The sequence below is a fragment of the Taudactylus pleione genome, unplaced genomic scaffold, assembly GCF_031769625.1.
Source record: "Taudactylus pleione unplaced genomic scaffold, aTauple2 ptg000015l, whole genome shotgun sequence".
In the NCBI taxonomy this organism is placed as follows: Eukaryota; Metazoa; Chordata; class Amphibia; order Anura; family Myobatrachidae; genus Taudactylus; species Taudactylus pleione.
In genome coordinates, this window is record NW_028284417.1 from 11,754,970 (window position 1) to 11,769,664 (window position 14,695).

A 14,695-nucleotide genomic window follows, 5' to 3' on the forward strand; every position below is an offset into this window, starting at 1 on the left:
GCAGCGCAAGTTCTAAAAAGGTAGAAAATATACATTTATTGTATAACAGATTTAGCAATAAGCATCAATGCTCTAATACAGCAATACCAGAAATAACTGGAAATAAAACAAATGTAACAAATCAGTATCTTTGTATCTTAATGGCAGATATAACATCTATGAAAGATGTATAGAAACGCATTACAAATAAATCGACAACAACAATTGCAGCTTTCCTTCTTGGAATATGCTAATCTGCAATAATTATTTCTGGAACTGTTTTACCCACTACAAGTTTAATAAACCTAAAATCTAAATCACATTAAATTTTACAAAAAAACTAAGTGAAAAGGGTGGTATTAATTTTCCTCATGTTTCCCTTTATAACCAAGCAGTCATTGGGTGCAATAAGTACTGGTAATCTCCTGAACTCATTAAGAATTTGAATAGCAATCACTTGACAATTGTGAATTAGTTTCTTAATTATATATATATATATATATCCCTCCATTGGCTTTGGATAATCATCTAATGAACACACAGGCAGTCTGGCTTAAACTCTGGAAGGCATGGAAGTTAAATGCCTCTTTGCTTTGGGCTGCCAATGGCCTATCTTCAGTTAGGTGCTGGCAGATCATAGGACCCTTAACCTTTGCACGTCACAGAGGTTTTGAATTTGTGTCCCCCTACCATCTGGTCTTCCTTAATGGCCAGCATTATGTCCACACGGTTTTTGGTAATCTTTCTTTGTCTGAATGGAACTCACTTGATAATATGCTTCTCAACTGTCAAACGAACACCTAAAGCTATTTATCTCAACTCATACACACTCCTCTCTATTCAGACAGGTATAAAACAGCCTAATAAGAGTAGTTCCTACACATTCTATCCTCTAATACCATCTTCTATTTTCTTTTATATCTGACAGCTACAACTACACCTTACAAAATATTTTATTGGGGATATGCTAAATTGGGTTAACAGCTTCTGCTAAACGCTTGAAATATGGCACTTCTGCCACGCTGCATCATTGTTTTTTGGGACTGCCACCCGATAAGATGATTCTAGATTCAAAACCACAGGTTAAACATCTTGTTTTTCCACACTTATGGCATCCTATGCTGGGGTTTGATAACCAGGCTTGAATCTTACCAATATTAGGGTTTGTTTCCCTTTTTTCAACGTACAAGGAGCTAGTATGTTTTTTAAATTTCTATTTTTCTTAAAAAGCACTTTTAGATGTGTCTTAAAGTTATCTTCCAATATCTTTTTAATGTTGATAGACTGGCTATTAAATTTAGAAACAAAATATATCTGTCAAATTGGAACCCTAATATTTCATATTTTCTAACGGTTTTGTTTTAAATTTAATCAACTCGGATCTGTCACTGTTCTCTACTTTATTATAAGCGGCTTGTAATAGGGAATGGGGGTAGCCTCTTAGTACAAAATCTTGAAACATAATATCTGCCTGTATTCTAAAATCTCCCAAAGAGGAGCAATTTCTTCTTAACCTACTAAACTGGCTGAAAGGAACATTTTTGAGCCAAGGTTTATAATTGCTGTTTGAGTAGAGTAAAATTGTTTGTATGCACTGGTTTTTTTTTAACTTCTTTGTTACAATGTTCTCCCCCTCGGAGGAAATGGTAAGATCCAAAAAATTCACCACATGGTGGTTAAACGTGTAAATTTCAAATTATAATTATTTAGATGAGAAACATATTCAAATTGTCCCATATATAAATTAGCAAAGCTTGGCGCAAACCTAGTGCCCATGGCCGTACCCAACACCTGAAGAAAAAGAAAAAAACTCACCTTCAAAAATAAAATAATTGTGCTCCAATATAAAGAGAATGGCTAATAGTAGAAATTGTTTGAATTCCCCTGAAATCCTGAGATACAGGTTAGAATGCAATAAGTCCTGGGCTTGAATCCAACTATTGTCAATTATTTTTTTTGTATTTACATTATGTTTTTTATTTTTAATTTGTCTGACCCTTATAATATAAAAATAAATTAATATCAGCTATGCTATTGTTGATATTCTTTTGTACAGCTAATCCCTACATATACTCTATAGGCCCCTCATGTGACAGCTGTTTTCTATGTAAACCTGATATTGCAAGTTCACAGTGACAGATTCTAAGAAGCAAGATAGGGTAGAGGTAGAGATACAGGTTAGGATGCAATAGTTCCTGAGAACGAATACCAATAATGGCAATTATTTATTTTTTGCATGTTTTAGAATATAACTGTATATATATGTTTGACCTTTATATATAAAAAAATCTCATATTTAACATTATATTGCTATGTTATGGTGGATATTCTCTATTATATATAATCTATACACATACTTTATAGGTCCCCTGTGTTATAACCTTCCATATATACCGGATATCGCAAGTTCACACTGATATATTTTAAGAAGCCAGAGAGGGTAGCGGTAGAGTTAAAGACCAGGATCCGACAGGTTACTGGTTCTAATCTATAGAGTTATTGTATATTCAAGTTATATTCAAGGTCTATTCACTTAATTTCCGCTATTGTGCAGGTTAAAATCTGTTAGACAATATATTTTTTAATTGAAGAGGAGGTGGATCAGGAGGCGGTATCCTAACAGGTGCAACTGATAGAAATCAATTCAATCACCAATGAGAAGATTTCTGTCCTGTTTTAAGGAAGGGTCCTGTGGACTAACAAACCACTCTTTGAAAAAGCCCCCATACTGCGGTGCGAAACGCGTCAGTGCACATATACTGGACTCACTGTGGATACTTGTTGACACATGTTATTTAACTGTGGAGCCCCAGAGAGTCAGACGCTACATTGTATGTCTGGACGCGCTGTTGCCAATAAGGTTGAGGCTGGGCTTAATACGCGATCTACGGGACTGTGTATATCTGACAGGTAGCCGCTGCCCATTATCTCCGGATGGAGAACTGCCTCCCTTTGTGTCTCCTTGCTTCTATTGTGTGCTAACTGCATGATATACGCTCTGGAACCAGCATCTTTATTGCAGAAATCCGCAGGACAATACAGAACCTATGATTGAGTTCTATTGAACTAGTTACAGAATTCCAATTAAAATTGCATCTATTACAGGTGTAAACCATAATCCTCAAGTATAGCATAACTATTTTTACACTAGTATTACCAGGTTTTTTAGGATCCACCTCCTTTAGGTTTAATAGATATTTTAGTTTAACACTACTTATTAATTTATCAAAGATATCTTTTTTTGTGTAATATTACTATTTATGCGAGATGTTTAACTTTTTGACCAGTCTAATTGTTGTTTTAGGATATTAAATATATTATTTTTGTGATATACCTTAAATATGTCTTTCATTTCAGTCAGATCTCTTTTTCTTTCAAATTAGCGCAGAGAATAATAATAAATATCTGTGTCTTACTTGTTTTACAGGTATATGTTTGTTGTGCTTCCACAAGCACATCTTTTTTTCTGCTGCTTTAATATATTTTTTAATCTATGTGTTTAATTTTTTATTATTATCATCATTCATATACTCATATGTTCACTAGAGCTTGGTTCTTTTTGCTACTAGCCAACGTGTTGAGCCAATCACGGCTCGCCGCGTCATAGCTCTGCAAGCTCACGTCAGATGCCGCCAAGCTGAGTCTTCAGTTCTGCAGTGGCGGTCAAACAAAGACAACGGTGGTTGAAGGAAGATTGGCGGCGCCAGCCTAACAGCAGAAGAAAAAATGAAGACCAGAGTGTTGCAGGTGGTGGGAAGCAAGGAGCTAAAAGAAGCTCCCCACTGCAGCCTCTCCCAGCTTACGGGTAGGCAACCTTGGCCATCGGTAATTTACTCCCCCACCCTAGACCACCAGGTGTCAGGCATCTTGCCGGCAGGTGTAATCAGGCCTCAGGCCTATGGGCCATGTAAGGCAGTCAGAGGGCCCATGCCACAAGTATAAGTGACTATGAGCATTAGGCCCAGGTCAGTATATATGCCCCATGGTAGGCAGGCAATAGCCTGAGCTCCTGGTGAGTGGCTGAGTATTCGGCCCAGTTTGCTCTTTAGTGGCAGATAGGCAAGGGGGGTCTCTACTGTGTGACATGAAGCTCTTTAATCACATTATGCCACACAGTAGGTACCCCCCTTATCCATCTGCACTTTAATGTGAATAAGGAGCTATACTGTGTGGCATACTGCATATAAAGGACACTACTGCGTGGCATACTGCATATAAAGGACACTACTGTGTGGCATACTGCATATAAAGGACACTACTGTGTGACATACTGCATATAAAGGACACTACTGTGTAACATACTGCATATATTTTTTCTTACTTTTTGTAAAAGGGCATGGCCACGTTTCCCTAGTTTGATCACACCCCCAGTGTGTCCAGTTTTTTTTATTTTAAAAATATAGCAACCCCAGCTGTGGGAAGTGTCTTTTATGCCTGCGTCAATCCACATACTGAGAGACCGTCTGGGAGGAGACGCTATACTTGAGTTCTATACTTCCCTCCAGGCTCCAGCATCCCTGGTAAAGAAAAGCCCCTTCCAGCCAAATTACATATAGACCGAGACCAACACCACATGACATTACTTCACAAGCTGCTATCACTTTGTTCTGATATTATTCCTCAAGAAGCTTAATGCAGCTTAATTTATTTCCCCCCTTCTCAGTACAAGGAAAGTACCTAGCCGTTACCATGGTGCATGGTCTGAAACAATTGTAACTGTCCGATGATGCAGGCAGTGCCAATGAAGGGTTAAGGTGCCCACACACATACCGATGTGCACACGATCAGCCGATGTGTAAGATTTCCCTTGAAACTCTCCCGGCAGCTCTGCACACAATTTGGTGTCCAATCTTCATACGATCTCTCCTGCATGCAGACTTTTCACTGTGTATTGTATCCTAGATTGTCAGATCTGCCTTACAGCACGGCAGAACTGACGATGCGATGTGCAACCAGCGGGGACGCGCACCGCATCTTGATCGTGAGTGGGGACTCGCAATTTCTGCATATTTTACATGATCTGTCCTTTTAAAGTGTCGGAATCGGCCAGATCGGGTAAAATATCGTTATGTGTGTGGGCAGCTTTAGTGTTCACTATTGGTTGGTCGCATTTACTTGTATTGCACCGACACAAACTTATTAAGGAGAAATCTGAGGAACAAAACAAAAGAAGAAAAAAAAGGATCACTTTGTAAAATAGGAGCCAGAAATAAGGCTTTAAGGCTTGTGAATCCTGAACATTCAGGGATTAAAAAAAAAACCCTTAAAAGGTTGTCTGAGGCTCCATCTATGTCATCCTTCCTCAATTCCACTGCATCATCGCTGGAGGAAGGGCCTACCTCAATCTTGTTCTAAATATTCCGGCAATATTTGAATGGTATCAATAAGGAGAGTGGTGAAGATTGAAGTTCCTGAGCACTGCTACCAACACGGGTGGTTAGGGTAGAAATTATCCAAATAAAAATTAATTTATGTATATAATATACTGGTACATAACATTTGAGGAGGTGCACCCACGAGAGTAAAATAGGCTTATTTTTATTTTCCATATAATGTTGGAATGGTATCAAACATCTTGAGAAGACGGCGAAAACACGCTGGTAGCAGAAAAAATCAGATAATCTGGCATAAATGTAACCATCTCAAAGCCACCCTACTGCCTTCTAAATTGAATACAAGCATCACTTGCCACCAGACTGTAGAAATGAGATTAGAGAAACACTTTCCTGAGAAGGTACAGTACTTCTCAGGAAAGAAATGGAATGCACTGTGAGGGGGGAGGGTGACCGCCATTTAGCTATCATTGCTCAAAGTGTAAAATTTCGATAGAGAAATATGGACAAAAGTGCAGTTGCCACTTCCAAGGTAAGACGTTGGAAAGTAAACAGAGGAAGGAGTAGGTAAGTTTAAGATACCATGTTATCTGCTTTTGTTCAAAGCAATGGTCCAAAACCAATGAACAAAAGACAATGAAGTATGTTAGAAGCTAACTCTGAAGGTGTTTATTTATGCTGTGGTGATAATGAACGCCAATTAGTGCATATCAGACTAAGGGGTCTATTTACTAAGCAGTGTTAACTGCCATCCTAACTGCCATCTCACAGGTTGGCACCTTATCACTGTTCACTGTCTCCTAACACTGCTTTGTAAATAGACCCCTTAAAATATATGAAGAAAAAAAAAAAAAAAAAAACACAGGACAACCTCACTAGGTTTGTCAGTTCACATTTTAGCAAAACATTTAACAAAGCAATGCACACATAGTGCATGTATGCACACTATAATATATGCCAGCTATATACTCACTGTATGAAACTCAAGCTCAGAAATCTTTTCTGGCTGACCAGAGCCAAAGTAATAAACCCGAATGATGTGGTCAGTGCTCCCTGTAGCAAGAAACATCCCTCCTAAGAGTGAAATAAAGATACAATGAATTAAGACATTTCAAAACATTAACAATAAATGTTTTATTAAATATAGACATTTCAGCAATAGGATACAAAGCACCTTTACATCATATTGTGGCATGGCAGTTGTGGAGGGTACCCATTTCTAGTGTTTGGCACCTCTGGCCCATGGCAGAGGGGAGTAACTGTGTGATACCAATTAAAAGACCTATCACAATTGCACTAATCATAATGACTACAGCGTATCACTTTAAAAAATTGAGATCCTACTTCACAGTTTCTGGGTCCCATCACATATTATGGGGGGGGGGGGGGCAGGAAACAGTTGGGGCAGTGCTGCGGACAGGTTGCGATTGGTGTAGAGGGGCTTGAGGGCAAAAAACAAGAGATATGGTAAGAACTTACCTTTGTTATCTCTGTTTCTACGAAGTCCATAGGGTCCACAGGGTTGACCTTGGGGTATAGGTTGGGAACCAAATCCGGGCACCACGCAGTTAAAGCTTTTAGCTCCCAGGATGCACTGGGTCCACTCTCCCTATAACCCCACCCCCAAGCCAGAGGCACCTCAGTTTGTAAGTAGCCAAAGGCCGGAGGAGGAGAGAAAAAAAGAGAGAAAACTGGAACACTCAATAACCATACTCACAGAAATGGGAGACGGAAAACCGGTGACCAGCCACACAGCCCATATGAAGCCAGGTGCGTCAGGGCGGGCGCCCTGTGGACCCTATGGACTTCGTAGAAACAGAGATAACAAAGGTAAGTTCTTACCATATCTCTTGTTTTCTACTTCAGGGTCCATAGGGGGTCCACAGGGTTGACCTTGGGGATGTCCCGAAGCAGTTCAACCAAGGGTGGGGACGCTCCTGTGCTGAGAGGAGAATCCGTCGCCAAAAAGGAAGCATCCTGAGAGGCAAAGGAAACCAATGCCTAGAACCTTAAAAAGGTGTGGACAGAAGACCACGTGGCCACCTAGTAAGGCAAAACAGCCGAGGCGCCACAGCGAGCCGCACACGAGGGTCACATGGCCCGAGAAAAAACAAGCATCAACAACAGGAAGGCCTACCCATGGGTAGGCCCCTGAGGAAGACCTACGAGGCCATCCAGCCAACATTTGGTTATAGGCCGGCCATCCTTTCCTGTGAAAACCAGAAATCTCAGACCACCAATAAGGAGTCCGATTTCCGTAAGGAACCTGAACGGATCACATAAATCCAAAGAGGCCAGACCACAGTCAATGAGGCCACACCAGCCGAGAGGACTGGGGACAGAATGGCCGTACCATAAGTTCCAGAATAATATGGAACCTGAAAACCACTAAGAAGAAACACAGGGCGAGAGCAACTCCCACCCTGACATGATGCCCTCCATAAGAGGGAGCCACATGAGAACGCTCCCAATTCAGACACTCTCCTGGTTGATATAAACACCCTGAGAGAAAGAGAGAGCCTAAGCAATAGACCATGTAATGGCTATCACAACCAGCGGTTCCATTGACTGTCCCCGGAGGTAACGAAGAACCACTACTTACTCCCAAGGAGTCCCTAGGGAGGACAAATGGAGGCATAATCAAGAAAACACTCCAAAGGATGAACTGGATACCAGAGTGGAGCAATTCCATATCTTAACCATACTGACAGTGTAGAGATCCGCACGGTCAGGAAGACCAGGCCAAGTGTGAAACCCAAGCCAGCCAGAAGGAATGCCAGAATATCTGGAAATCCTGGACACCGGAGGATTGTATCGACAGGTACAATACCATAAGATTTATGGCTGCCACAGTTTGTGGTAGGTCCCAGCAAAAGCTGATCCATGTGCTCTAATCATTCCAACGATGACAAAGCCAGGGAAGCCGTAAGACCACTGTAAGGACACAGTCAAAGACAAACGACCCAGGTCCAAGGCAAAACCAAGGACCCTGAGACAACAGGTCCGGGCAGTGAAGCATCAGGGATGGAGTATCGATGTAGAGACTCCGAAGATCCAAGTACCCCTGACATCTGGGGCAATCAGGAGCCACCAGCAGGAAAGCATCTCCGTCTCGATTGAAAACACTTCCAAAGACCTCGAGGAAGAAGGGAGACCGGAGAACACAGGTACACAAAGTGGAAGGACCACTTCACCGACAAAGAGTCGCTGAAGGTTGCTTCAGAATCCCCAGAGCTGGACTGTAACACCATAGTGTGATAAAGTCAGAAGGCCATGAGGGTCACCTCAGGGGGGCCCCCCCTGCTCACCAGGAGATGAAACCTCTCTTGGGGAAGAGACTAGTCCCCGGGATGCACGTCGTGACGGCTGAGGACTCCCGCTTCCCAATGGAGAGCTCCTGAAATGAACGCTGCCGAGATGGTCGGGAGGAGACCCTCGGACTATGTCCGAATATGTGACATACCTGTCATTGCCACCCAACGAACAGTGTTGCTAAAAAGGAAGCCACTGTCCTGACCCTGTCGGACTGAACCTTTTCAGGTTCACCGGGAAACAAGAGTTATGCCAGAGTAAGTTAATTGACAGGGTGGAATCGACAGACGTCCAACTGCACTGAAAAGGATTCGATCCAGACACTGTCCATAGCAAAGAAAACCCTGGACGAGATGGCCATAGCCACCCGGACAGGGACCGACTTGCCTCCGGAGAGAGCATCATCGTTTGAACAGTTATCCGACAGAAAAAACTCGTTCCATCTGGAGATGAGCCAATTATGGAAAGGCCTGGAATGGAACTGAGCCCATTCCACCATGCATCCCAGAGTGTAAAGACATCTGTCGACTGCGCAGACAACCATGTACTCCTAATGGAAGAGAGGAGATTCCGTCTTACGCCAGAAGAATTCTCAGATTCTGAGAATCCAGCAGGGATCCTAGATGAAGAATACCCAGAGAGGGATGCAGGGAGGACTTTTTCCCCGTTGATTAAACGTCTGCACCCTGAAGAAGCCACAGTCATCCTGACCTGGCCGTAAAGTACCCCGGTGATCCCGCTAAGAGCAGGAGGCCGTCCAGGTACAGGAGCATTGGGATATACTGAACAGAAGAACTGTCAGAAAATCCAAAACGCTGGTAAACCCCTGTGGGGCTGAGGACAGTCCCAACAGGCAGAGCCCGAAAAATTGTAAGTGTTGCTGTGATACAGCAAACCTCAGCCCATGCTGAGGAAAGGTCTCTGTAAGTACCCGTAGGCACGCGTCCTGTATATCCAGTGATACCATAAAGTCCCCAGGTTCCAAACATCGTATGATGGAGCATAGGGATTTCCTCCTGAGCCCAGGTAGCTTTAGGAACTGGTTCAGGGAATTGAGACAGAGAATAGGCCAAAGAGGACCATTCAGCCGCCGAACCAGAAAGAAAACAGAACAACCAGTCCCTCACTGAGATAGTGGGGATGGCCTAATTAGCTCCGCTTACCGCAACAACTGCATAGCTTTCTGGATCTGTAAGGCCCTTGTAAAGAGGGCGTACCCTCCTACCCACGGCAACTTGACACTAATACCGGGCGAACTGAGAAAATCGGTATCTCCCAGTTGTAGGCCTGTCCCGTCAGGCTGAAGAGATATCCGTAGGTTCAGAAGCAGGATCGGCTGGCAGTCCAGGCCTGCTCGGTACTGGATATGTCGGCCCTTGTAGATGCCGACAGTCTACGAAGAAACAGACCTTTAGGCTGACCCAGAGGACAAAAAAGACTTAACAGACTTAGTCTGAGGCCTTGTAGTGGGCATAGCTGAAAGCGGTAAACTTGTCGTTAGTAATACTGCCAATGTTACTACAATCTTGTCAAGGTCAGGACCAAACAATATCAACCCTAAAGATGGTATCTGCACCTCTGCATTCCCAGAGCGCAGCCATAGGGTATTACGGAGGATACAGTCGCAGCCGGAACTCTGAAAGTTAGGAGACTGGTATCCAATATAGGCATTTCCACCTATGACAACAGCATATATTACGTGAGCGACCAAATACATTTGAACCCCCGACGTGTTGGAGGGGAAAAAACGTTACAAATGCATCAACCCAATATGCAATAGTATTAACCAACCATGCTATAGCCATGGTAGGATGGGTAACAACTCCTGAAATCAAGTATACTGATTTCAGGCAGAGTTACCACCTACGGATCCGAAGAATCCGACCACGCAGGAATGGGAGGCGTAGTAACGTCTGTAATCAGACGAGCAACACGCCCATCCACCCCAGGAGGGGCTCGTGATGACCCTCAGGGAATTTGGGACAGGAGGCCAAACACTGTTGTAACACCTCCTATCTGGCAACAGCCAGAGTCCCGCTATGCGATCCACCCGCTAGTCAGCAACAGGGAACCCGAAGGCACGCAATACTGAGGGTGTATGATACAGGTGCAGGTCAACATTCACTCTAACCAGAATGGACCTGCTACCAGCCCTAAAGCAGGGATAATAACACCTGAAATAGGCTTCCCCCCGTGTAAGAGGGAAAGAGCCCCAAACAGTACCCAGTTCACGGCAGAGCCAACTGGGAAGTAACCACAGGGCGTCAACCACGCCAATTAGCGTTTCGTAGAAAACGACATCCACCCAGGGTGGCTGTTGTGGTAATCCCTGCAAGGGGAATGACAGACTATTGTGGCACCAGGGGGAATTCATATACTGCGAAAAACCCCTGCAGGTAGCGGTAGTCTGTGTCACAGGGGAAGAGTGCAAGAAGCTGCGAGATACCCTGAGATGAAAAGGGCAGTATGGTGAAGTAACCCCAAGTGAGGTACAACAATGGGGCCCGCCCGGCGATCTGCAATTGAGAGGATCCCGAGAAAACAAACCGCCCAAGGGGGTCGTGAAAGAGGCCAGCACCAGATGACGCCACATACAGAACCCTTTATGAGTCAAATCCTCCGCACTAACACCTGCAGCACATGACTTGCAGGATAGTAAAAATGGGTGCAGTATAACGCTCTATCTCCTGGTCAGACATATCTGACCAATCTTGGCGGAAATATTAAGCAGCACTATACTGGTCCTGACTGATGCCAAAAATTAGCTGCAGGGACCCATTTTCAGCGTATGCAACACACAGTTCCATCTAAAATATGGCAACGTGCAGCACGCAACAGTATGTGACAAACCACACAAATATTAACAAGTATATAAATGTGAGGTCTCAGAACCACCCTAAGTACAGCTGTATTAGGGCAGATAAAGAAAAGGGATAGATATACACTGACAGGTGAGAGAATAAAGTACAGACAGTCAGCACTAGCATAAGTCACATACAATGCAGATATATACATATATACATAAACATGTCATATAATATACTGCACTATTACACTGCATTCAACTGCCCAGATTCAGTGTCTGGGAAGGCTACAGCGCTGTGTACACTGACCTGATGGTGAGGTACGCAGGGGGACTGGACCAACTGCCATCCTGAGAGATTTCTGCTGCACCACAGAGATAAAATGGCCGCTGGAGACCTCAGAGGAAGCGTGGCCCGCGGAGGAAGCAGCTCAGCGACGCCAGACTATGGATACTGAAAGGCGCGCTGAGCTGAGGGGAGGAGCCGCTGTAACAGGGAAGGCTGCCTCCCCTGGCCGGCTATTAACCCCCGGGACGCCGGCTCCCTGCACCGATCGTTAAGTCCCTGGTGGTCTAGTGGACACACGGGGTATGGGGGGCCCGCCGCCACTGCCGGCGCCTCCGGTCTGTCCCCTGAGACCGGAGGCACAGGACTGCATTTGAAATGCGCGGATCACCGCAAGCGGTGATCCGCGACCTTACCTGCTCCCCGTGGATCCAGCAGCAGTCCTGGGCGCCCACAGAGTCCGGCTAGTACAGACTCTGGGGTCCCGCTGAGATCCCCAGATCTGTACTGGCGTCTCAGCGCCAGCGGGGTGACGGAGCGGCAGCTTAGACGTCCTATGGACAGTCCGACGCTGCCGCTCTGAAGAGTCCAAAGTCCATGGAAAAAAAATTTTTGCCCCAAAAAAAATAAAATAAGCTTAGGGGCTGCTAATCAGCTCCCCCTGCGCTAACGGTGACCCGACTCCGGCCGGGCACCAACTTAAACTGAGGTGCCTCTGGCTTGGGGGTGGGGTTATAGGGAGAGTGGACCCAGTGCATCCTGGGAGCTAAAAGCTTTAACTGCGTGGTGCCCGGATTTGGTTCCCAACCTATACCCCAAGGTCAACCCTGTGGACCCCCTATGGACCCTGAAGTAGAAAGCAGTTGGAGCAGAGCTGGAGGTATAGGCAGGGAAAAGTTGGGGTAGAGCGAAGTAAGGGCAGGCAGTGCCACAGGTAGGGAGGGGTAAGTGCAAACAGCAGTTGTGACAGTGCTAGGGGGCAAGTGTAGAAAGAAGCTTGTGTAGTACTGGTGGGCAAGGATGGAGTAAGGGTAGACAGCAATTAGGGCAGTATAGGGCGTGTTTTGCGAACACTGCTTATACTATGTAGTTAAATTTTACTTTTTATTTTCACACTTCTGCCAAATTATATAAGTTTACTAATATGGCAAATTATGAGGTATTATGATTTTAAACACCAACATATTCTAGCAGTGTACCATCAAGCCGCATGCTAAAAACATTTTACTCATGGTGCACTCTATACAGAAATATTACACACACAAGCTGCTAGAACTACAACTCTTTCTGCAGATTCCTAAACACCAGGCTGATGATGTGTTTAATGAGAACAAAGTAAGACTGGCAGGACAAAGGGGTGTAGCTAGGTGTCCGAGTGCCCCTGGCAAAGGAAGGGACTGGCGCCCCCCCATATTTACCCCTACCACTTGTGCCCTGTGATTGGCTGGTGTATGTGTTTTGCCAGCCCTAACCCTCCCCCTAGTGCCTAAAACTAAGCCCTAACCGTAATGCTTACTATTGGGATTCTGAGCGTCCCAACAGCCAGGATAATGACTATAACCCGTGAGGGGTGTGTAGAATTCAGACAGGATGGGAAAATGAGGGGAGAGCAGTGGATTTGGAGAAGAGGGGAATCTGGGATATCCTTGTTACATCACCCTCCACAGACCACATCCCACGCAAACATGCACACATATGTGGACACATACACTGGGAGCCTACAAAACCTTGTGCACCCTGATACAGGAACTCACTTAAATGCTGTCATGCATGTACACACATGCATAGACTTAGGGGAGATACTAGCTTGGTACCAGAAGAGTACTCTGAGAATATACAGTAATCACCAAAGTGGGCTCACCTGTGATTTTCACCTCCATTGCAGCACAGTGTGCAAGAGCAGCAACTATGCTACTCCAAACGTGGGCACTAGCTTTTCTTCAAGCAGCCAGCCCATCCTAATGAGATCAGCTGGGATGTGCAGCAGGAATTTCTCAGCCAATAGGAAGCCTCCTGCTCCCAGCAAGTCAGCGTCAGCAAAAAAATATGTTATAATCACTATAGGTGCAGCTTCCGCATCAAGGAAGCGGATCAACGCCTAGTTCTCCGTGGAGTGTTATTTTGCACATCCTGTGTATGTGGGACAGTTTCCGACTGGAGCACCTATGTGACATCATTCGCAGCTCGGGAGGAGGAGCTTCACTGCAGTGCAGGGAGGGTTTGTAAAGCCTTACACTGCGCTGCTAGGCTTATTGAAATTATGCCCAAGACTTAACCCCCTGCACATCTGGGCGGGCAGGGGGGCAGCAGATGGTGTCGGCCAGGCAGAGGCGATTAATGGGCGAAGCCTGAGACAGACATTAAAAATAACTACTGCAAGCCGCGGAAGGAAGGGGGAAAGGAGGAGGAGAGGAGAGGCAGGCTGTGATTGGGGAGAGAGAGCTGAGCTCCCTGTAATCACTGCTCTGCGCTCCGCTCCCGCCTCTGCAAACACTTTGTGACTGCGTGCAGACGAAAGTCTGAATCTGACCTGGGACGGGCAATGCGGGGTGGAGACACTGCCTCGCTGCTGCTGCTCCCGGGCAGTGGGCGAGGCTTGACAGTTCCAGGTCGGAGCGTGCTGGGCCAGCTGGTGTCTGACTGACAGGTCAGACTTAACTGCTGTAGCCAGTGATTGGGAGAGGAGACGGCGACTGGTGGAAACTGTTTAATGAGACGCCGGCGGCTATTGGTTGAGAAGACGCCGGCGGCGGTGATTGACTTCTGCACAGAGCACAGCCCCACACAGCGCGTTCTGCAGGACCCACTCAGTTTTAAAGACGGGTCCGCAACTTCCTGTAGCGGGTAAAAACGCACTATCGCACGTATTTTGCGAACACTGAGGACAATGCATAATTTACAAAAGAAGCAGCTTGCATTTTTAAATCCTTAAATTTTTTTTATTTAATTTCTTTGTTCCAAGTTGGTGCAAACCCTACTGAA

General features: G+C 45.1%; 1 protein-coding gene across 1 annotated transcript in view; it reads right to left on the minus strand.

Moving 5' to 3' along the window:
• PHIP (PHIP subunit of CUL4-Ring ligase complex) overlaps nt 1-14,695 on the minus strand; it is a 228,528-nt gene that overhangs the window by 143,135 nt on the left and 70,698 nt on the right. Inside the window, exon 11 of the mRNA XM_088471636.1 lies at nt 6,286-6,386. Coding sequence (XP_088327762.1) covers nt 6,286-6,386 — 101 coding nt within the window. The remainder of the gene's footprint in view (nt 1-6,285; nt 6,387-14,695) is intronic.